Genomic DNA, 19,320 nt, shown 5'->3' with positions numbered 1-19,320 from the left:
ATTATTATTATATTATGCCATAAGTATGGAGAGAATGCTCCAGACGATTATCCATGCTAGTTTCAATGTGTTTGTATGCCAGGTTGCCATGTTGGCCGCCAACCTGGCATCCCAGGCTGCCAGGCCTCTAGCGGAACACATAAACAGCCCCTCCCATCGCCTCTTTCTACGGATGCTGCAGTAAGTTGGACGCGCATGCGTACTTTTGGTCCTCTTTTCCTTGGAAGGTAAGTGTGGCATGGCGCGTGTTTCTGCCCAGAGGCAGAAACGGGAAAATAACGGTCCTTAGCTGATTCCCTAGCGGGCTGGGAGACGCAAATCTTAAGCGCGGACTGGCTTGACAGGTTTTAACTGTATATTTTTGTCCGTGTTTGAGTGCGTGTGGCCGGGCTGCTGGCGGTGTTGAACACTGGCAGGCTCAATCAAATGGGCACGCGGCCTTCTAGCGGCGCGGTCGCTACAAGTCGCTTGTCATCGTCTTTGCTAGTACCTCATGTTTTCAACAAACAAATGTTTCCTTTCCCGGATTAAAACCACAGTCATTCAGTCGATTGTCATTTAAGAATGTCATACTTGCTGGGTTATTTTTGAGCGTGCTCAGTTTCTTTGCAGGGGATTTATTTGAATGGAAGGACTAAGGCGGCTAGTTGATGTTAGCATGGCGTAGCTAACGGTACTCAAGCGACGCGCGTCACTTGGGCAATTTATGAGCGAAACTCCCAATTTAGTGAACTTCTATTTCAGTCGACTTGAGCTCTAACAACTCTCGATGTTTAAGTATATTTAGTGGAACGTTTCATTATACGTCATTTAAAAAAATACCGCTACAATAGGACGAATGTTATAAAATGATTAAAAATGCAGGCCAGCTAACATAAGGTAGCATATGCTAATTTACTGTCATGGCACTCAGCTAAGACTTGAACTCGTCGTCTGTCAAACATTGTTTGTTGTGTTGACAGGTGATCTGTTTATAAAGTGAACCTTTTTTTAATGTTTTTTTCCCCAAAACAAGCTAGCCACCAAGCCTCGTGTTGACGCGAGCACGTCGTCAGCGCGTCCACGTTTCAGTGTCGCCAAAAGTTGTTTATTTCCTCTTAAATTGCTTTTGTCAAAGCTTGTCAGCGTCATGCAATCACTTTTTATTCAAAGTGTGTGGACGACAACATTCAAGCCTTCTGTACTCTAGTCTTTTTGTATTTTAACTCGAGTACGAACTTGTTTACTTCATTTTAGGTTGTTGACTCTAATCGTAGCCATACTTGATCACCAGGACAATCATTACAGTTAAACCCAAAAAGGCATAAAACATCTCACAGGTGAATTATAAATTATAACTTTTTTTATGTTTACATGAAGTCATGACAAATTGCGTTATTTTGCGCATATATTTTAAATATGTAAATCTGCACCTGTTCAGTCGTTTGAGGATCATTGGGAACATAGTTAATTTGTCATCTGATACATTGAAATGACAAAGCATAACATAGTGGCAATTTTCCTGTCCTTTTCAAAGTCTTATTTGATTTGAACGTGGGCTGAAGCAACAACAATAATACCCAAATTAAAATGTGAGACACAATAAGGCAGTTCATCCAGCTGTAAAGTGTTTTTTTTAGGTATTTTTGCATTGTAGGCTTCTTGTATGAGTTCTCCATATGTTTGATAAATATGTAACATTTCAGTGTTACATATTTATATACCAGTGGGCTAGTTGAAAGCTCAGTTGAAAACCATAAATGGTTGGTGAGTGTGTTCATGTCACTGTTCCAGCAGCCCAGAAGCGTCACACCATGTCAGATCCCGATCTTGACTTCACGACCGGCGAGTCTGGCGCCTCCGCCACCTACCCCATGCAGTGTTCTGCTCTGCGCAAGAACGGGTATGTGGTGCTCAAGGGACGTCCCTGCAAGATTGTGGAAATGTCCACCTCCAAGACCGGCAAGCACGGCCATGCTAAGGTTAGACCCAAAGACCCGACTGGACTCGTTCACACCCTGTAGGGGGCGCCGGTTTGTGTTACTGTTGAATACTGAACATTTGCCCTTGATTTGTGCAGGTAAACCTGACTGGCATTGACATCTTCACCCAGAAGAAGTATGAAGACATGTGTCCCTCCACCCACAACATGGATGTCCCAGACATCAAGAGGCTAGACTATCAGGTAAATCTCTTCAGATCGCTCTGTTGCACTCTCACTCAGTTCTTACATTGAGTCCCTTCCAATGCCACTGGAGCTGATCTAGTCCACAACACAACATTCCTGGTTGGACTTTGTTAGTCTCTGTTCAGACCCTTCTGACCTTTGACTGGATTGTAAAAGGTGTGAGCAGTAAAGAATGCCATGCTCGGCCCTGGAGGTGTGGACTGTGCTTAAACTCGTGCGGATGCTGCCGTGGGCGTGCGATGCAAACATTGTGGTCTGTCTCGTCCCAGTTGCTCAACATCACCGAGGGCTTCATGTGTTTGATGAACGACAGCGGCGAGATCAGGGAGGACCTGCGTGTTCCAGATAACGACCTTGGCAAGGAAATCGAGTCAAAGTTTGAAGGCGGGGAAGAGTTTGTGGTGAGTGCAGGCAGTCATGTATGTTGTCACATGTCACATGACCCACTCACAAAACTCGCACTTCACAGGTCACCGTGATGTCCGCCATGGGGGAGGAGTCTGCTGTGGCTACCAAGGTCCAGGCCATCAAATAAGGAGATGGACTTTGCAGCCCCGGCAACAAGCACCGCCCACAACCAGTCTCTTGCATTCTCATTGGTTCTGTCACCAAAGCGTCGGCCTTCACTGAACCTCAATCATTCTTGTCATTTCATTTTCTCACCTTTTTTGGTTTCTCTCCATCGCTGTCAGGACTGATCAGGTGCAGCTCGCTACCTGATCGCTCACATTTTGTTGGTAACTAAATTGACTTTATATAAAACAACTTCAAAAATAACCATCAGTTGCTCATTCCTGCTTTATTTTTGCCTTCGAAGTGTTGCTCACATTCCTGAATGTTGACACAACAATGGGATTCAGCTTTCGCATCATTTTTAATCATTCTTTAGATTTAAAGCTTTTTAGACAGGAGAAGGAAGAGCAAAATAAAATAGTGGGGTGTTCCTTTAGATCCTCGCTACTGGCTCCGGGTGCCCCTGTTGCGGCCCTCTTTTCTGGTCTCATTACGTGTCATCATAGATATTGACAGAGACGAGCACTTGGGGCACGACAAATATCAAAAACGGGATGTTTTTTAATTTTACCCTGTCTGCTTAGATGTGATTAAGCCTCAGAATGGCGTGAGGGTCACAAGTACTCACCTTAAACCATAGAGGCACTTGAGGCCCCGCCCCTTTGCCCACAGCCATCCTCCCGGTATTAAGCGAGTGCTTTTGTTTCATTTTTTTGAGAGCGGTGCAAGTGTGAAAAGCGGTGTGAGCTTCCAAAAATTTGGAGGCAGTTTGCAGTGAGCTTTCTGAGGAACTCAATCTGGTTGGGGGAGGGTGGCGGGCGCAAACTTTTTGTTCACTCGAGGCCTTTGTCACCTGACTGGAGATGGCTGAAATAAAACGTTAAAACAAATGGACCAACTTTGCTTTTGTGTGTGTCGATTTGAATCAATGCAACTTAAATTCTCAACGCATCCTGAGTGATTTCACTGCAAGAGGCATCGCTACTGAAATGTGACACGTATGTGGTGGTTTTGTTATGGGTTTGGGAATAGCAGATGCATAAGTCAGTCAGCCTGAAGCAAGATTGATGAATCATTTTTTTCCTCAGACCTGCATGAACAATTGATGTACATAATCGTAGAGCACCTGTGGCTCCAGTGACTCACACAGTGGAGGAAGGGTGATTCACAGGGTGTGTTCAGGCTCTATTTGACCTTTGGAATGTCTATAAACACAAACACATTTTGTGTAGTGAAAACTTGATCTGAGTCGATCAAATCAATACAATTACTACCGAAATCTTAGATGAAACAAATATGGACTTATTACAATAAAACAGAATTCTCATGTTTATTTCTGTTGAGCTGACCATATTAGGTAAGACGCTTGGTGTGACATTCGTTTCGTCACCTCCGGACTTCCCTTTCCGGTTCCTTCTGTCAAACATGGCGCCGGTAAGCCCGGACCTCTCCGATCGACTTAAGTTATTTTATTAATATTAACACTTTGTTTAACACTTTGAAAGCCGCTAACCACACACGCTGACAATTTCATATCAAAATTCTATTTTTTAGCCAGCTTAAGATGATTTTAAGCCGTCGAAGGAAGCTAGCTAGTATCGTTAGCCTAGTTAGCAGTGTTAGCTTGACATTAGCGGCACACGTGTCCCCTCTGTAGAAGGCAAAAGGGCTTAGCAACAATGCAATAGCATTTTTTTTAACGAAATTAAAACTTCCCCAGGCTACTATTCAGTTGGTGCTTGATTCATGCGTGTTAATATCTTTTATCATCTTCACATTACATTAAGTTCACTGAGTTCCTCGTGTGCCTCGTTTGGCAGCATTGCCAATTTCCTATGTGGGTAGAACTGTGGTAGTGCTGGTATAGATATTTTGCCCATTTTGTGACGTCACAGATCCGTCATAAGAAGCAGCCTGTCACCAAGAAGAGCAAAAAGGGACCTGGGTGGAAATTCACCCTGGACCTGACCCATCCTGTGGAGGATGGCATCCTGGACTCGGCCAACTTTGTAAGTCTTTGCATCCTCCAACCAACCCATAATCCTCTTGTAAAACTACTGATTTCACTCTGTGAAATCCAGTCTGGAACGACTATACTTATAATTTAGTGGTCTTAGCAGGCTGCTAACAGTGCGTCCGGACTAGGGCACCATTCCCTAGCTCCCCTGCTGCTAGGGTTCTCTTCCCTAGTGTGTCACTGTGCTCTGCCCAATAGGAGATATTCCTTAAAGAGAGGATCAAGGTCAACGGGAAGACGGGCAATCTGGCCAACATCGTGTCGGTCGGCCGCATAAAGAACAAAATCAACATCACGTCAGAGAAGCAGTTTTCCAAAAGGTGGGGTGGACACGAACCATTTGCACTCAGCACATTTCATACTTTGCGGTACTGACAGTTCGCCTTGCCTACAGGTATCTAAAATACCTGACAAAGAAGTACCTGAAGAAGAACAACCTCCGTGATTGGTTGAGAGTGGTGGCGTCTGACAAGGAGACGTACGAGTTGCGCTACTTCCAGATTAGCCAGGATGATGAAGAGTCCGATGCAGACGAGTAGACTGTTATTCCTTTTTGTTGTGTGGAAAATTACACAATAAATTTTGAGTAAAGAAAGTCACATTTCTGCTGAGTGTTTTTTTTATTACAGTGCACTCAAGGGCCAGAAGATGGCGCCAAAGATCAAGGTCAACTACTATTTCCTGCAGACAACCAACAGGTCTTTTATGATTATCTTAATGTCAGCATTTAAATTCATGTCATGAACTGTAGAAAAATTCCTTTTGAGTGGGGGGGGGGGTAATTTAAAGAAATCACATACTCTATTTTGTTGCCAGATGGAGGGAAAGTACTAGGAACAACTGTTGGGTTTCTGATAATTTTTTCATCAACCCGTTGGGATGTTGGAACATGCTTGCATGTCCACAAAGGTTGCTCTCCTGGTCTTTAACAGAACCGACTAAAAGAGAACGAGCACTTGACTGGCGTTAGCTGCTGTTTGGATGAAGTCCCACCAGCTCATCTGTTGCCCATCAAGGGTGCAGCTTCAGGAATGCTCCGGCTTTAGTGTCTCACGGCAATCTTCTCACTCGTGCCTTTTCTAAAGTATACATGAGCGTAGTGTCTGCTCCTGTCCAAGTTCTGACATGTAAGTGACTGTACCGGCGTTCCCTTTGTGGTGTCGCAGGTGTCATGTGACCTTGCAGGTCATCTGACTCTTTGTGTCAGGTTACTGGTGGAGGACAACAGCAGCAGTGAAGCCCACAATGTCGAAAATGAACACAATTCAGTTGACTCTTACATTTTCTTTGAACGTGAAGCTTGAGGGAACTTCCTCCTCACACACACGCAGTACAGAAATGTTGGTAGAGACACGCCCCCTTTCAGTCTCAGGTGTTGTGGTCACAAGATGTCAGCCTCTCAGCAGGTGAGTGTTATTAACCCACTAATGTCCACATTTTTTGTTTGTGATATTTAACAAGGTGTTCACATGTAGTCCATGTTGTTGCAGGTTGGGGATGAATTTTTGAGGGCGTCGCTCCCTTTTGTGACGCGAAAGCCGATCTGTCGTCTTCATGAATGTTTCAGAGAGCGAGTCTCGCTCTGTCAAGTGAAGAGAACGGCCGATGGTTTCTATTCCTTCATTCGTTTCTTTATTCATCCTTCCATCCATCCACCTCACGGCCACAGGTAAAGAGTTCTTTCTGTCAACATTTTATACTCGGCAGCTTCACTAAGATGTCATTGCTGGTGGGTTTGTGGTGGTTATAGCAATTAGACGTCTCCTCGTGTAGTATTTTTTTATATGTATCAGAAGTGTAATCAAGCCCTGATGCTTTTGCATGTGTCTGTAGCTTTAATGCTAATGAGCTGCCCTGTGTGTCTCCAAGAAGCCCTCACTGTAGTGATGTGGGAAATCACTGATTTCATCACTGATCTGTTGCTGAATAAAATTCGATCCGGTTTCATACCGTATTTACCGTAGTGAGGGAAATGACAGACATGTAACACCTCCCTCCAAACCAGAAGGGGGCAGTATAGCTAAAAACTCTTAATTGATGCTTTCAACCCCTCCACTACCCCACCCCCACACCCTGAATTCAGGTTATTGGTGGATGGTGTCAAAGCGAGAGTGACAGCCCTGACAAACACACATCAGACAGTTTGTGGGCGTGGCCATGGCGGCATGGTTGGCCCGGGTGTCCTGGGCAGACGCCTGGCACGACATGTACACGCGGCTGCTGCGCACCAAGCCTGTGGGCTCCATGGCGCTCAGCAGCGACGACCTCAACGAACTGGACGACAGCTCAGGGGTTGGACTGGCCAAGGTCCTGACCACCGTGGACCTGGTGTCCCTGGGGGTGGGCAGCTGCGTGGGAACTGGGATGTATGTAGTGGCTGGGCTGGTCGCCAAGGCGATGGCCGGGCCGGGCGTTATCCTGTCCTTCATCATTGCCGCTATGGCATCCATTTTGTCAGGTGAGTCCCACCTCATGTTCTTGTCGCCTTCCCCCCCTCTGATTGGTCCTGTCTCCTCCAGGCGTGTGCTACGCCGAGTTCGGCGTCCGTGTTCCCAAGACGACAGGCTCGGCCTACACGTACAGCTATGTGACTGTCGGTGAGTTTGTGGCCTTCCTGATTGGCTGGAATCTGATCCTGGAGTATCTGATTGGCACGGCGGCAGGGGCGTCGGCCCTAAGCAGCATGTTTGACTCTCTGGCCAATCACAGCATCAGTAACTACATGGTCACCCACCTTGGGACGCTCAGAGGACTAGGTTGGTGCACCACATGGACCAGAACAGTTCAGTTTTTACTTGCACTTCCATTTTCCACATTTTTCCTGAATCTTAATCCATCCCAGGCAAAGGTGAGGACACCTACCCCGACCTGCTGGCCATGTTCATCGCCCTGCTCGTCACGGTCATCATCGCCCTCGGTGTGCGCAACTCCGTGGGCTTCAACAATGTCCTGAATGTGGTCAACATGGCGGTTTGGGTCTTCATCGTGCTGGCCGGTCTCTTCTTCCTGTCTGCCAAGAACTGGGAGGGCGGCATGTTTCTGCCCTACGGCTGGTCAGGGGTGAGTTATTGAAGAACCTCCTTGGCACCTCTGACCTGCTGCTATCTACATCAGCCTCCTTCATGAAGGACAGTAAAAATGTATATAAAATGAAGCTTGCTTTGCTGCACGCCTTAAAATTATGTAAGTTTGGTCATATAAGGGGTACTGATATGATGTAATGATTGGTCACACGCGGTCAGGTGATGCGAGGGGCAGCGACCTGCTTCTACGCCTTCATCGGCTTTGACATCATCGCCACCACAGGAGAGGAGGCGCAGAACCCCAACACCTCCATCCCGTACGCCATCACCGCCTCGCTGGTCACGTGTCTCACCGCCTACGTGTCGGTCAGTATAACTGTTGGCACGCTTTGTCGTCATTGGTCAGAAGCGACCACTCCCACCCCTTCTTGCCACCTCCAGGTGAGCGTGATCCTGACCCTCATGGTTCCCTATGACCTGATTGACAGCTCGGCTCCTCTCATGGAGATGTTCGCCGTGCACGGCTTCCTGTGGGGGAAGTACACGGTGGCGGTGGGCTCCATCGCCGGCCTCACCGTGTCCCTGCTGGGCTCGCTCTTCCCCATGCCGCGGGTCATCTACGCCATGGCTCGGGACGGCCTGCTCTTCAGGTGAGCGGAACCCAGAATCACAAACTCTCCAGAGCAACCCCGTTCATGTGCGTGTCGTCGTGCAGGGCCCTGTCGCACGTTTCGGCGCTCACGCATACACCGGCGGCCGCGTGCGTGGCTTCGGGGAGTCTGGCGGCGCTGCTCGCTCTGCTGGTGAGCCTGAGCGACCTCATCGAGATGATGTCCATCGGCACCCTGCTGGCGTACACTCTGGTGAGCGTGTGCGTGCTGGTGCTGCGCTATCAGCCTGAGGAGATGGAGGACGGTCGCCATGACGACTTGGAGCAGCATATTCCCGCCAAAGATGACCTGGAGGCTGATGGCTCCTCCTATCACGGCGAAGAAGACTTCCACACTGGGGATGCCTCGCTGCTGCAAAGGCTGCTGGGAGGTCATTACTACACCGTGCGAGCCCGTCTCGGTGTACCCGATGCGTCGGCACGCCCCACGGCTGTGACGGGGCGCACGGTGACCCGCTGCACCCTCCTCTTCTTCTTCCTGTCCTTCCTGCTGTGGACCACCGTCATATTTGGCGTGGAGCAAGGAGCAGGGGTGGGCGCTGTCGTCTCAGGCCTGACAGCGGCGCTGATAACAGGCTCCTTGGCGAAGCTTTTAATTACCATCTTACAGCAGCCCGAAAGTGGGCGGAGTTTGCCCTACATGGCGCCCTGTGTGCCATTTGTGCCCGCCGCCGCCATCTTGGTCAACAGCTACCTCATGCTCAAACTCTCGCCTCTCACATGGGCGAGGTTCTCCATCTGGTGCGTCATCGGTAAGTTTGGAACACGCAAAGATGCGGTTGCTATGGTTACCTAATTGTGCTGCCGCAACCATACATTCAGGTCTGCTGATCTACGCCTGCTATGGCGTGTGGCACAGCACGCTGGAGATCAACGCCCGCGAGGAGCAGGCACACTCCAGCTCCTATCAGCGCTTCGATGACCACTTGGACGACACCTTCACCGCCGACGATGACCTGTATCCCCATGAGCAGGATGAGGGATCCTACCAGGGCTGGGCCGCACCCCAGGAGAGGAGCTCCCGCTACCAGCACAACCAGCATGACGACGGGGAGGACAATGGCGGATACCAGTGTGGTCCTGGAGGCCAACACACAACTTGGGGGCAGAGCAATCACGGCTTTGATGACGATGACGAGGAGGACTGACTCAGTAAGGCGTCATGATGAGCAGGAGGACCTGAAGGTGGGGTTTGTAAGATCTCCTTTTGACCACATTTTATACCATAAATGCTCCAATGCATGCCAATCAGCGGCTCCGAGAACATGGTCGACATAAGCACATCATCGCCTGGGTCCCATAAACCCCCCCCCCCTTTGCTTGCGTTTTACTTTGTTGTACATTTGATGCTTGGTTTGCTTGGCTGGATGTGGTGTTGTTTTCCTCCGAAAGAATAAATGAGTGAATTGGTGGTCAAAATTTTTATTTTTTGCACAGTATTACTGGTTAAAAAAAATCCAATAGATACAATATAATTTTTCATGCATTAATTACAGAGCGATGTTGCTAAATTGCGAGAATGACATTTACTTCTTAAGCTAATTAGCATGAACATCTCGGTCACGCGCCCTCACACATGTTCGCTCTTGGCGTGGTTGGCCGGACGGTCCATTACGACGGCGCCCCCTCGCTGTCTGGAGTAGAAGAAGCTGCTCTCCCTGCTGAAGGCCCCCGGGTCGGTGGGGGCGTGGCAACACAAAACCACCGAGCCACCCAGGAAGCAGAGCGCCACGCCCACCCAGCCGGTGTAGAGCGAGAAGCCGAATGACATCAGAGCCTCATTTTGGTGAGCGCCAACGGGGAACCAGACGGTGGACACCAGGCCGCAGACCCCTGGAGGACATTTCCATTTTGGTAAGTTGTCATGCAGAAACGCACCCTAAAACGTTTTTTAACAGACAGTGCTGTCAATACTTATTCCTCACCCATAAGCAGTAAGAGGCTGCCGCCCACCCGGGCCCGCCGCTGCTTAATGGTGGAGGAGTCATGCAGCAGCCGCACACAGGAAGTGGACATGAGGACCAACAGCATGGCGGGAAGCCCCAGAAGACACGCACACACCATCAAAGCGCGGGATGTCTGGATGTAAGCTGAAAGAAACGGAGAAAGAAGACAGGTAATCACACTTTATCCAAACACCCCGCCCCCTTCTTGTGTTACCAGGCAGATTAAGGGTCTGGCTGAGGGCGGCGCAGTGGTAAAGGGCTGGAGAGATGACGCACTCGGCCCACAGGCCGCGGGACCCCAACTCGTCCATGCGGACACAGGTGGCCACGGTGTAGTCGCAGGTTCTGACCCAGTCGTTGGTGGCCGTGGCCACGATGAGGCCCACCCAACCCGCGCAGCTCGCCACACTTCCGCTCACCTGCCTGCACGTGTGCGCCATGTTGTACCCTGGATTGAAGTGAGTAAAAAAAAAAATCCAAATGTACTAAAACTCGAATAGACAGGTCCAAATTCAGAACCCTAAAATCAACAAACACAAGAATAATAGAAAAGTCCCGAATATCAGTGAGGTGTCCGCTAGTCCCGTTAGCACTGACCGGACTGGACTGCCCCGCGAGGAAATGCCTGACTTTTCTTTTTATGGGTGGGTGGTGAGAAAGTTGGACCAATCGGGTGATGGTGCTAGATAACCTGAAGCAGACATAGAAAGCCAAGACAGATGTTTCAAAGCATGAAAAAATGTCTTTTGAATGCATAATAACCTTATCTCACCTGCCTGTAAGGGGGCCCCCTTGTGGACTATGTATGCACACTATGTATGCGCTTTGATGCCCTCTAGTGGCGTAACCGAGGAAACCAAAACAGTATTGGATTTATGTCGACTCCTAAAATGTAGCATTATTTGCTTTATTAAATATTTTCAAGCAAGATAGCATAAAAATGTGACAAAGACGCCAGTCTCCCTCGTGATAGTGACTTTTTTTTTCTTGTCCAGAATATAGCAATATAAAACATTACATCTTCATGAATCACGTACAAAGTTCACCTATTATTTTTTTGTACACACAGTTATGGTATAGCTACAGGATAGATTTGTCGTGGGATGTCACAGTCTAAAAAAAAAAACAACAAAAAAACTAAATTATATATATTGAATGTTGAAAATCCTTCAAGTGTACACTTCTCCAGCAGCTTGTCCGATATACACAAATGACAAAAATGTGCCTCGTGCTACAGTCTTGGTGCTTCTTCAAAACCATGATGCCCCGCCCCCTCACTGGTTCTTCAGCGCATTGATGTGAGCGCAGATCTTGAGCGCGGGCCCCAGCTTGATGTTCATGCTGGTCATGAGGTGGTCCTCCGTCAGTAGCAGCAGAGCTTGGCCGTCGATCTCCTGCAGCCTGAAGGCGTCGGCCACCTCGCTGCAGCCTGCACGAACCGCAAACGTCACGCACACGTTACATTGTAACACTGTGTGTGTGTGTGTGTGTGTTTTACCTGGCAGCGTGCGAATGAAGGACGCAACTTCCTCAACACTCCACTGGCAGGGGGTGGGCTTAAAGGTGCTTGTGGGCGTGGTCACGACAGACCTCATTCTCCCCGCTGCCACTTGACTCTCTATCCTAGTTGTCATGGCGACTGCTGGATCCTCCTCCACTTCATCGTCATCTTCCTCCTCTTCTTCCCCTCCTGCCTCCATATCTTCCTCCTCCTCCTCTTCGTCCTCCTCCTCCTCCTCGTCCTGTTCCTCTTCCTCCCGTGCTGATATGACCTTCTCTTCCTTGGCGTCTTTTTCACGGCGCCCGGCGCTCCACAGGTCACGAGGCTGAGGAGAGGGTACTTTTAACTGGTGCAATTTCACTAATGGCCACTAGATGGCAGCAAAGCTGCTAATCTGGAGGTGAAATGTAGGAGGAGCTAATTTGCTTTTGACTCCGCCCACAATCCCCCACCTTCTCCAGTCTCATGGAGGGAACTCATGGTGTGTTACTACACCAAGTTTGTGGATGATTTTGTTAGTTAGCATGTAAACATGCAGCATGTCGTGTTAGCATATTCAACTGCTGCAGGTATCCAATAGGTGGCGCTCTTCTCATATCAGTACTAAACATGCTCCAATCAACACCACCATTCACTTCCTATCATGGCCAGGTGCGTAGTTTGCAAAGGCAATTAGTAAATTGGAAACTAGTTTCCACTTTCTCATGCATTCCACATCATTATTAAAGAGAAATTGCTATGTATTCATTAAGTTTTGGTAACTCTCTCCCATTATCACATGGCTCCAATTAACGCTGCCCTTTTTAGGCTTTCCATAAATGAACACCCCGACTATAATTGGAGGATTTATGTTAGCAACGGAGGTGTTTCCTTACCAGTCGCAGTAAGAGAGGTTTCCCAGGCACTGACTGCGCCCTGTTCAGGACCGGGCGAGGCCTCTCCGAGCGGCTTCCTGCACTGAGTGCCCGCAAACGTTTCGTCAAACGGACGTTGAACCTGGCACAGAGAACACATGTGACGCTGTCACCGTGTCACAAACCGCTTTTTGTTTCTGGAGTCTCACCCTCGGGCACAGGAAGTGGAGCAGAAGCGCTTGGACCGCATGAAGTTGTGGGCGTGGCCTCTCTTGCCGCAGAACTGGCAGTGCAACACAGTCCGGTCCCGGTGGCCCGATCCTGGACGGCAGAACAGACGCTGAATAAAACCCAACGTGTTTTAATATGTTGAAAAGCCAATGAAAACGTACGCGTCGCCACTTCGTCCGTGTCTCCACCCTCCTCGTCGGAGTCGCTCGAGTGTGCGGCTGGTTCCGAGGCCTCCGTCACAGGAAGCGCCGCCTTGCCATTGGTCCCGTTCACTTCCTGGGGCTGGGCGGCCTGCTGAGGAAGCAGCAGTGACGAGCGGTTTACCTGCACGATGGTGACAAGATGCGTCAGATGACATGTCAATCATGTCCGAGGACCTGCCCCCTTTCACTTCAATCTCGTAAGTTTGTTCCGCGTGCGTGTGTGTGCGTACAGGAAAAGGTTGGAGTCCTTCCTGGATGACAAATCCCTCAACCAGGTGGGTCAAGACCTCCCGGCCTTCAGGCCACGCCCTTGGCTCCCAGGTACCGCCCACTTGCTGGCTCTCCAGCTCCTCTTCTGATTGGTCAGGAGGTTCAGGTTCTATTTGTGTTCCACCCAGTGTTTGCTTCCCATTGCTGTCCTCGTGCGTTGATTGGCTGAGGTTGACCGGTTTGGGCGGGGCCTCGGTGGAGGAGCCAATGAACGGCGAGGTGGGCGGAGACTGTGAGGAGAGGCTTGACAGCGCTGCAAGCGGTACACACGGTTAGCACAAGTCCACGCAACATAATCGGGTCGGATCGTACCTGAATGGTTGTCGGACTGGGTGGACATGTTCTCACAGATGTCCAATTGGTTCGGGTTCTGGAGGTCTTGAGGAAACTCTGGAGATGGATTCTGGACTGGAAGTGGCTCTGAAACCAGATTTGTGATGGTTTCCGGTTCTGGCTTGGAGTCTTTGACCGTTCCTGATGTTTGAGTGACAGGTGGAGAGGTCTCCGAATGATTCATGGCAGCTTCTCCTTCCTCTTCCACCTCCATCTTCCGGTCCTCGCCTCCATCTGGCGTCTCACTCTGACCTTCTTCAGTCACGTCCATGTCCTCCCCTTTTTCCCCTTCTTGCTCCTTCCCAGTGAGGAGGCGAGTGTCCTTCTCTCCCTCCGTCTTGTCTCCTTCCTCCTCATCTTTGTGTCTTTGGTCATTTTCAGCAACTCTTCCTTCTTCTTTTAATCCTCCTGGCAGCTCCTCGCTCTTCTTGTCTCCTCCCCCTTTAGGGCTCAGTGTCTGTGGCAGCAGGCGGGGAGGCGACGTGGGGCTTTGAGGAAGGGGAAGCACTTCCTGTCCACTCAAAGTCCTCTTTGATTGGCTGCGCGGCTCAGGCGATGCTACTGCTGGAGCCGCAGACGTTTTGGGGAAAGACGACAGCGGTTGGCGAGCTGAAGAGAGAGCGATGATTTGTAGCTGCCTGGATGCGGACGGCGATGTCTGGAAGGAGGCGGGGAGGCCGCCGAGTTGGGATTGGCTGGTGCCTAGCTTGCTTTGGGACGAGGAGCAGCTCTTGAATCCCACGGCGGACGCCTGGGAGGCCGTGGTCATGGTCTGAAGAGGTAAAGGGATCCTCGGGGACGCCGCCCTCACGCAATGAAGCCTCGGCCGGAGAGGGACGGCTCGAACAGGAGAGTAGAGCGCTTCACAAAAGGAAAGACAGAACTACTGTAAAAACTGTAGTGTGCAGGATCTCTAATGACCCCCAAAAGAACCTTAAGGAGCTGTGGCTGTAGATAAACTCCACAAGATGGCAGTAGCTATATTTGAAGAGGCTTTAGCTACCTCTGCATGCAAATGTTGGTGTCACTTGCTGTACTCATCATGCACCTTACCGTGATTAAACATTGGTCATAAGTGGTGTATTTTGACCCCACATGATAGAATCCTTTGGGACCTACTTGGAGGTGGCACAGCGAGGTGGCGACCGGGCGTGGCTGAGCTCTCTGTTGCCGCGGTGCTGGGCGGCGGTCGCGGACGCAGAGGAGGGAATAGCGCCGTTTGAGGCCGAGAGAGGGGAGGCGGCAACGAGGAGGGGGGCTTGAGACGAAGAGAGGGTGGAATGGTGACCGGGGGCCTCAAGGTGAGATTCTGGAGCTGGAAAAACAGGCGGGAGACATAAAGTTCAATACTTTGGCAAAAATGCTGAGAGAGAGAGAGTTGTTGTGGTCTGGCGCTTCACCTGAGCGGAGGCGGGGTTAGCGGAGGAGGGAGCGGAAGAAGAGGAGGGAGGGCCAGGTCGCATAGTGGATGTGAGAATGAGCTGCAGGAAGAAGGAATGAAGCAAAGAGGATGTGCAAAGGAAGGAGGAGAGCCACTTAGGGGACAACCACTACATTTCATTCAACGTTATACATTCAACATAAAGATGGAGGTACCGCTCCTCCTTTGGCTTGAATGTAACAGAAACTCTCTAATGCTGCCTTCACTGTCACCATGGACACACCAGCATCCCCGTGTGACATTTGCGTGTGCTTTTTGTTTACCATCTGAGCTCGTAGCAGCACCTGGTCTTGTCCAGCCCCCTTGGGACCTTTCCCCAGGAGCACGGCCTGCTGGGACGCCCTCTGCCTGATGGCGCTGGGGCTCTGATTAGCTCGCACAGTGCCGGCGGAGCTCACCGGTTGAGGCTGAGACGCCTACAGAGAATCCACCATGTTTCAAGAGGTTGGGAACAGAACTGATGACATTTCGAGGTCTTTGGGGAAAAGTGACGAGATAAATGGAATGCTACCTGTCTCCCAGGTGGACTGGCCGGGGTGTGGAAGGGTGTGATTGTGTTGGAGGTTGTCGTGGGAACGGTCCTGGGGTTCCCATTGGTCAGCGTGGTGGACGTCTTGGTGGTCACTGTAGAAGAAGTAGCAGTGGTAGAAGACGTGGTGACATCACCAGAGGAGGAAGGAGGAAGTGGAGAGCTCGGGGTTGTCTTGGAGGCAGCGGGAAGGATGGGCCGAGCGTAGGTGCGCAGGGTGGTGCTCGCCGTGGGTGTCAGTTTGGGCGGCGCAGGGACGAGGATGTGAGGGGAGGCGGTCCTAGCTGCCGCCGCCACCACCGTCTTGGGTGCCGAGAGGGAGGGGGCCGGAGTGAGAGGGGGAGGCGGCGAGGAGGTGACGGGCGTTTGCGAGGGCGCCGGGGAGTCCAGCAGCATGGGGTTGGGCGTGAGGCGAGGAGGGCTGGGCGTGGGGAGGGCGGAGGAGTCGGAGGCGGGTCCATGGTCCGATTGGCTCGGACCAACCAGCTCCTTGTCCATTATTCAAGACTTTAGCAGGCTGGAACACACAAACAAAAGACGATTGCTTTTTTTATACAAATACAAATTCTGTTTAAGTCCCGCCTTTCTGTCCTGTCATTGGCTGGCTTTTTGGTGACCATAGATGCATATTTGAGCAAAATCAAAACATATCATTTGCTCAGCAAATGTACGTATATGAACCAAAGTTCCTGTTTGGTAGTGTGGGAGAGATTGATTAAGATTATTATCTGCTGTTTCGACATTGTCGACCGTAATATTTTGGAATTCTGCAGCTCTTTAGTTGAGTAACTCCAAATTACCGTAATGTATTCTGCATTACGTTCATGCACACTGGCAATTTTGGATGCGCGCACATCCAACGTTGATGGACGATAACACATAAATAGACGGCGGCTTGCACACAATTCATACAACAGCCGTTTGCGCACTGACGGCCATCGTTTTTGTCGTTCACACAGTTTCTAAAAGATGATTGTTAGCAGCATAACATTAAAACAACATGGCGGTTTTGTGCGAAACAGACATCTGCACGGCCACTTGTAGCCTCCCCCCGCTTGTGCACACCTGGTTGCGGGGCAATACGCGTGATTCTAAGCAGGCTGGCAGACAGGTGCACGTCCACGCACGGCGGTCAGATGCTGACGTGTGATGTGGACGCAGACTGACAGGCGCAATAAAAAAGGGGGAGAAAAAAAAAAACATGGAGGCAGGCCTCAGCTAGCGGAAGTGTCACGGTGATAACAACACCGAGGTCGCTCTTCTTACCTCCCTCTATCAGCGTGCCGCGGCCGGGTCCTCCATCGGAGGCAGAGTGCATGTTTTTATCCGTGTGGCTCCAGGTGGTGATGGACGCGTGTGACGACTTCACTTCCCCGGCTGACAAGCGGCACCAGCGGCGGCCAAATGCACGTCAGCCAGCCGCAACACACACCGTAGTCACCCACCCACCGCCTCCTTAGGTCACCCGCCTCCTCGTCTGTGACTGGCTGCTTGGAGCAAAGTTAGGCCTGGCGCTGGTCGCTCCTTGCTGGCTTCATGATGGCCTCCAGGGGCGGAGGGGGCGGAGGAGCTCGTCAGTCCGCCATTCTTTCTCTCTCTCTCTCAAACTCGCTCCACACCTGCCCTGGCAGGAGGCGTGAAAACAGCCTGCCCGAGGCTCTGTGAGGCGGAGAGAAGTGTCAACTCGGCCCGCTAGTGGAGCTCCGGTGACGGGAGGTTTATGTTCACTGAGGCGGAACAGCACCACTCACAGCTCCGGAGGACTACCAGAAATAATCGAGGAGACTTTCGCTTCTTGTCTCGCATTAACTTTTGCTTTAAAATCACGTCAGTTCCAAACCGGAAGTAAACATAGCAATGCCCATGCTAAGGCTAATTTCATTCATTGATGTTACTACACATTCATTCACATCACAACACTGTCTTTCAAAATAACAACAATAATTGGTTTACTAATAACAATACAATATTGTATTAGCATACTGATAGGAAAACAAACGGATGACGTAACACACGCTGATTGGCTCATTGAGATATATTCTATACTGACAGTGACAGCAATGCCACATTTTAAAAACTTTATTCAAAGATAGTACACGGACATAAGGAAAGACCACAATAACAATTAACAATTAAATTTCGCTGCATTGTTTTTTTCCATTAATTTAAGTACATAAACACCCAACCTATGAACTTGTAAAAAAAACTGCTGCGTCACTAGTACTGACATTAATCCGCAGCTTTGTTCATGTTACACAACACCACATTGAACTAACCGGAAAATAGGTTTTCAAAATAATAGACTCTGTAACTCAAACAAGTGGTGTACAAAATGGTGCATATGTTGCCTTAGTTGCTCTTATGGAAATAAAATTTGGGTAAGGTGAAGTTATGATACTGCTAATAGTGTTTACATGTAGTGGGAGCATACATATATTTCAAATAGGTTTAATTTATAAACATACATATATATGAATTCCCTCTTGTCCTTTGGCTTCATTAGCATGTATTTTACATTAGCATATAGATTACAGGATTTGACCTCCAGAATGTATTCCTTTTATTGTGAAGGTTATGACCAGAAGTCTGAGTCAAGCTATCAAACTTGATACAGTGGCATTCATGTGGTTTGAGCTCCATAGCAACCAGATGACCGAAACAGAAAAGTGGACTGTGTAATTTGAAAGAGAAGATGCCTCCCCTCAGAGGAAGATACTTTTTTTGAATAGGGAGCCAACAGATGAAGAAGAAGAATGTCGTCCACAAAGATTAGCAAACACAAACCAGCAGTGGAGTCTCCATCAAAGCCACGAAACAGGTTGAAAGAGCTCCATGTGACCCCGTTGCATCACAGCAGAGCAGCCAGCTGTCCCAGAGCAAGCCAGAAGGGGGGTCTTTCCGAGATGAGATGTGAACGCAGAACCAGGTCCAGGTCCACTGCCCCCATACCCAACGGCTTAAAAGGAAAGCAGGACTTGCCCTTGGTAAAGCAGCCACTTTTAGATGCACAGTGGCGGGAGGGGTGCAAGGGTCCCGGGCTGAGGGGGCGAGCGGGCGTCCAGACTCAGAGGAAGCCTTTAATCCAGAGGTGAGAGGGCCTTGATTGTGAATTATAGAATAATTTATTTTATTTATTTATGATCTTTGATGTATATTGCACGCTATAGGACTACATCCTTACATGCAAACCTTCAGTAGCATCCTGCAATTAAAGGATGTGTGTGTCTTAAAGCCGAGGCCATCTGTTGCTGCTGATGCAGCATGTAGACAGCTGATTCTTTGAACTTTGACCAGACGGTAATCTGGATCAACTTGCAAAGACGCTCCTCAAATTCAGTGCATGTACACCCCAACTGGTGCATCCTTGCATGACAAAATGTTATTATTATTATGAGTTGATATCTGTGTCCATTTCAGCCACAGAGCCTACACAGTCATCCCACCAAACCCCAAAAAGAGACAGGAGATCCAAAGAAGTGAGTTGACCCGCACATGACAGAGGAACTACTTTGCAAAAAGTGTTGCTGCGCATACTGTACACTTCCTTGCTTGTGTAATTGCTTGAGCAGAGGCAGAGGCTGAACTCGCCGCTCTGGAGGAGCTGAGGCTGAGCAGAACAATG

At 49.6% G+C, this 19,320-nt stretch overlaps 5 protein-coding genes across 11 annotated transcripts; 3 read left to right on the top strand and 2 right to left on the bottom strand.

Annotated features, from left to right (window-relative positions):
- Positions 1 to 174: 174 nt before the first annotated feature.
- On the top strand, positions 175 to 2,944 carry LOC131108715 (eukaryotic translation initiation factor 5A-1-like). Of its 2 annotated transcripts, none has more exons than XM_058059944.1 (5): positions 175 to 227; positions 1,774 to 1,961; positions 2,060 to 2,164; positions 2,437 to 2,568; positions 2,637 to 2,944. In XM_058059944.1, exons 2-5 carry the CDS (start codon positions 1,794 to 1,796, stop codon positions 2,700 to 2,702), a joined length of 471 nt encoding a protein of 156 aa, XP_057915927.1. In that variant the 5' UTR covers positions 175 to 227; positions 1,774 to 1,793; the 3' UTR covers positions 2,703 to 2,944. The 2 variants fall into 2 exon arrangements, with proteins under 2 accessions (XP_057915927.1, XP_057915928.1); XM_058059945.1 differs by having other exon boundaries at positions 185 to 227; positions 1,777 to 1,961.
- Positions 2,945 to 4,060: 1,116 nt separating this feature from the next.
- On the top strand, positions 4,061 to 5,292 carry LOC131108969 (large ribosomal subunit protein eL22-like 1). Its single transcript, XM_058060451.1, has 4 exons — positions 4,061 to 4,114; positions 4,576 to 4,689; positions 4,896 to 5,017; positions 5,092 to 5,292. Exons 1-4 carry the CDS (start codon positions 4,106 to 4,108, stop codon positions 5,234 to 5,236), a joined length of 390 nt encoding a protein of 129 aa, XP_057916434.1. The 5' UTR covers positions 4,061 to 4,105; the 3' UTR covers positions 5,237 to 5,292.
- On the top strand, positions 5,285 to 9,796 carry LOC131108967 (probable cationic amino acid transporter). Of its 5 annotated transcripts, none has more exons than XM_058060447.1 (10): positions 5,286 to 5,395; positions 5,864 to 6,103; positions 6,188 to 6,366; positions 6,781 to 7,155; positions 7,217 to 7,453; positions 7,540 to 7,757; positions 7,940 to 8,086; positions 8,162 to 8,370; positions 8,436 to 9,142; positions 9,213 to 9,796. In XM_058060447.1, exons 4-10 carry the CDS (start codon positions 6,855 to 6,857, stop codon positions 9,536 to 9,538), a joined length of 2,145 nt encoding a protein of 714 aa, XP_057916430.1. In that variant the 5' UTR covers positions 5,286 to 5,395; positions 5,864 to 6,103; positions 6,188 to 6,366; positions 6,781 to 6,854; the 3' UTR covers positions 9,539 to 9,796. The 5 variants fall into 5 exon arrangements, with proteins under 5 accessions (XP_057916432.1, XP_057916430.1, XP_057916429.1 ...); XM_058060446.1 differs by having other exon boundaries at positions 5,290 to 5,781; XM_058060448.1 differs by having other exon boundaries at positions 5,290 to 5,824; positions 5,905 to 6,103.
- Positions 9,797 to 9,943: 147 nt separating this feature from the next.
- On the bottom strand, positions 9,944 to 11,098 carry LOC131108968 (claudin-11-like). The gene is made up of 3 exons (XM_058060450.1): positions 10,551 to 11,098; positions 10,316 to 10,480; positions 9,944 to 10,223 (listed from the first exon to the last, which is right to left on the bottom strand). The coding sequence occupies exons 1-3, from the start codon at positions 10,774 to 10,776 to the stop codon at positions 9,961 to 9,963; spliced, it is 654 nt and encodes a 217-aa protein (XP_057916433.1). The 5' UTR covers positions 10,777 to 11,098; the 3' UTR covers positions 9,944 to 9,960.
- Positions 11,099 to 11,229: 131 nt separating this feature from the next.
- On the bottom strand, positions 11,230 to 17,485 carry LOC131108965 (polyhomeotic-like protein 3). 2 transcript variants are annotated; one of them, XM_058060443.1, is made up of 12 exons: positions 16,965 to 17,485; positions 15,681 to 16,215; positions 15,433 to 15,585; positions 15,129 to 15,209; positions 14,848 to 15,043; positions 13,708 to 14,589; positions 13,356 to 13,648; positions 13,084 to 13,246; positions 12,901 to 13,012; positions 12,713 to 12,833; positions 11,835 to 12,162; positions 11,230 to 11,765 (listed from the first exon to the last, which is right to left on the bottom strand). In XM_058060443.1, exons 2-12 carry the CDS (start codon positions 16,194 to 16,196, stop codon positions 11,611 to 11,613), a joined length of 3,000 nt encoding a protein of 999 aa, XP_057916426.1. In that variant the 5' UTR covers positions 16,197 to 16,215; positions 16,965 to 17,485; the 3' UTR covers positions 11,230 to 11,610. The 2 variants fall into 2 exon arrangements, with proteins under 2 accessions (XP_057916426.1, XP_057916427.1); XM_058060444.1 differs by lacking the exon at positions 15,129 to 15,209.
- Positions 17,486 to 19,320: the final 1,835 nt, after the last annotated feature.

This window comes from Doryrhamphus excisus, chromosome 21 (assembly GCF_030265055.1).
Source record: "Doryrhamphus excisus isolate RoL2022-K1 chromosome 21, RoL_Dexc_1.0, whole genome shotgun sequence".
Lineage (NCBI taxonomy): Eukaryota > Metazoa > Chordata > Actinopteri > Syngnathiformes > Syngnathidae > Doryrhamphus > Doryrhamphus excisus.
This window is presented reverse-complemented; position numbering and strand designations above follow the sequence as displayed.

Bases quoted from the DNA above. Each gene is read 5' to 3' on its own strand.
- LOC131108715 (XM_058059944.1), top strand. From the start codon at position 1,794: ATGTCAGATCCCGATCTTGACTTCACGACCGGCGAGTCTGGCGCCTCC. The intron at 1,962-2,059 runs GTTAGACCCAAA...TGATTTGTGCAG, and splicing joins GCAAGCACGGCCATGCTAAG to GTAAACCTGACTGGCATTGA. The intron at 2,569-2,636 runs GTGAGTGCAGGC...CGCACTTCACAG, and splicing joins AAGGCGGGGAAGAGTTTGTG to GTCACCGTGATGTCCGCCAT.
- LOC131108969 (XM_058060451.1), top strand. The intron at 4,690-4,895 runs GTAAGTCTTTGC...TCTGCCCAATAG, and splicing joins TCCTGGACTCGGCCAACTTT to GAGATATTCCTTAAAGAGAG. The intron at 5,018-5,091 runs GTGGGGTGGACA...CCTTGCCTACAG, and splicing joins GAGAAGCAGTTTTCCAAAAG to GTATCTAAAATACCTGACAA.
- LOC131108967 (XM_058060447.1), top strand. From the start codon at position 6,855: ATGGCGGCATGGTTGGCCCGGGTGTCCTGGGCAGACGCCTGGCACGAC. The intron at 7,156-7,216 runs GTGAGTCCCACC...TGTCTCCTCCAG, and splicing joins TATGGCATCCATTTTGTCAG to GCGTGTGCTACGCCGAGTTC. The intron at 8,371-8,435 runs GTGAGCGGAACC...GTCGTCGTGCAG, and splicing joins CGGGACGGCCTGCTCTTCAG to GGCCCTGTCGCACGTTTCGG.
- LOC131108968 (XM_058060450.1), bottom strand. From the start codon at position 10,776: ATGGCGCACACGTGCAGGCAGGTGAGCGGAAGTGTGGCGAGCTGCGCG. The intron at 10,481-10,550 runs GTAACACAAGAA...CGTTTCTTTCAG, and splicing joins CCAGACCCTTAATCTGCCTG to CTTACATCCAGACATCCCGC. The intron at 10,224-10,315 runs GTGAGGAATAAG...AATGTCCTCCAG, and splicing joins CAGCCTCTTACTGCTTATGG to GGGTCTGCGGCCTGGTGTCC.
- LOC131108965 (XM_058060443.1), bottom strand. From the start codon at position 16,196: ATGGACAAGGAGCTGGTTGGTCCGAGCCAATCGGACCATGGACCCGCC. The intron at 15,044-15,128 runs GTGAAGCGCCAG...CTGTTTTTCCAG, and splicing joins CTAACCCCGCCTCCGCTCAG to CTCCAGAATCTCACCTTGAG. The intron at 14,590-14,847 runs GTAGGTCCCAAA...CCTTTTGTGAAG, and splicing joins CCTCGCTGTGCCACCTCCAA to CGCTCTACTCTCCTGTTCGA.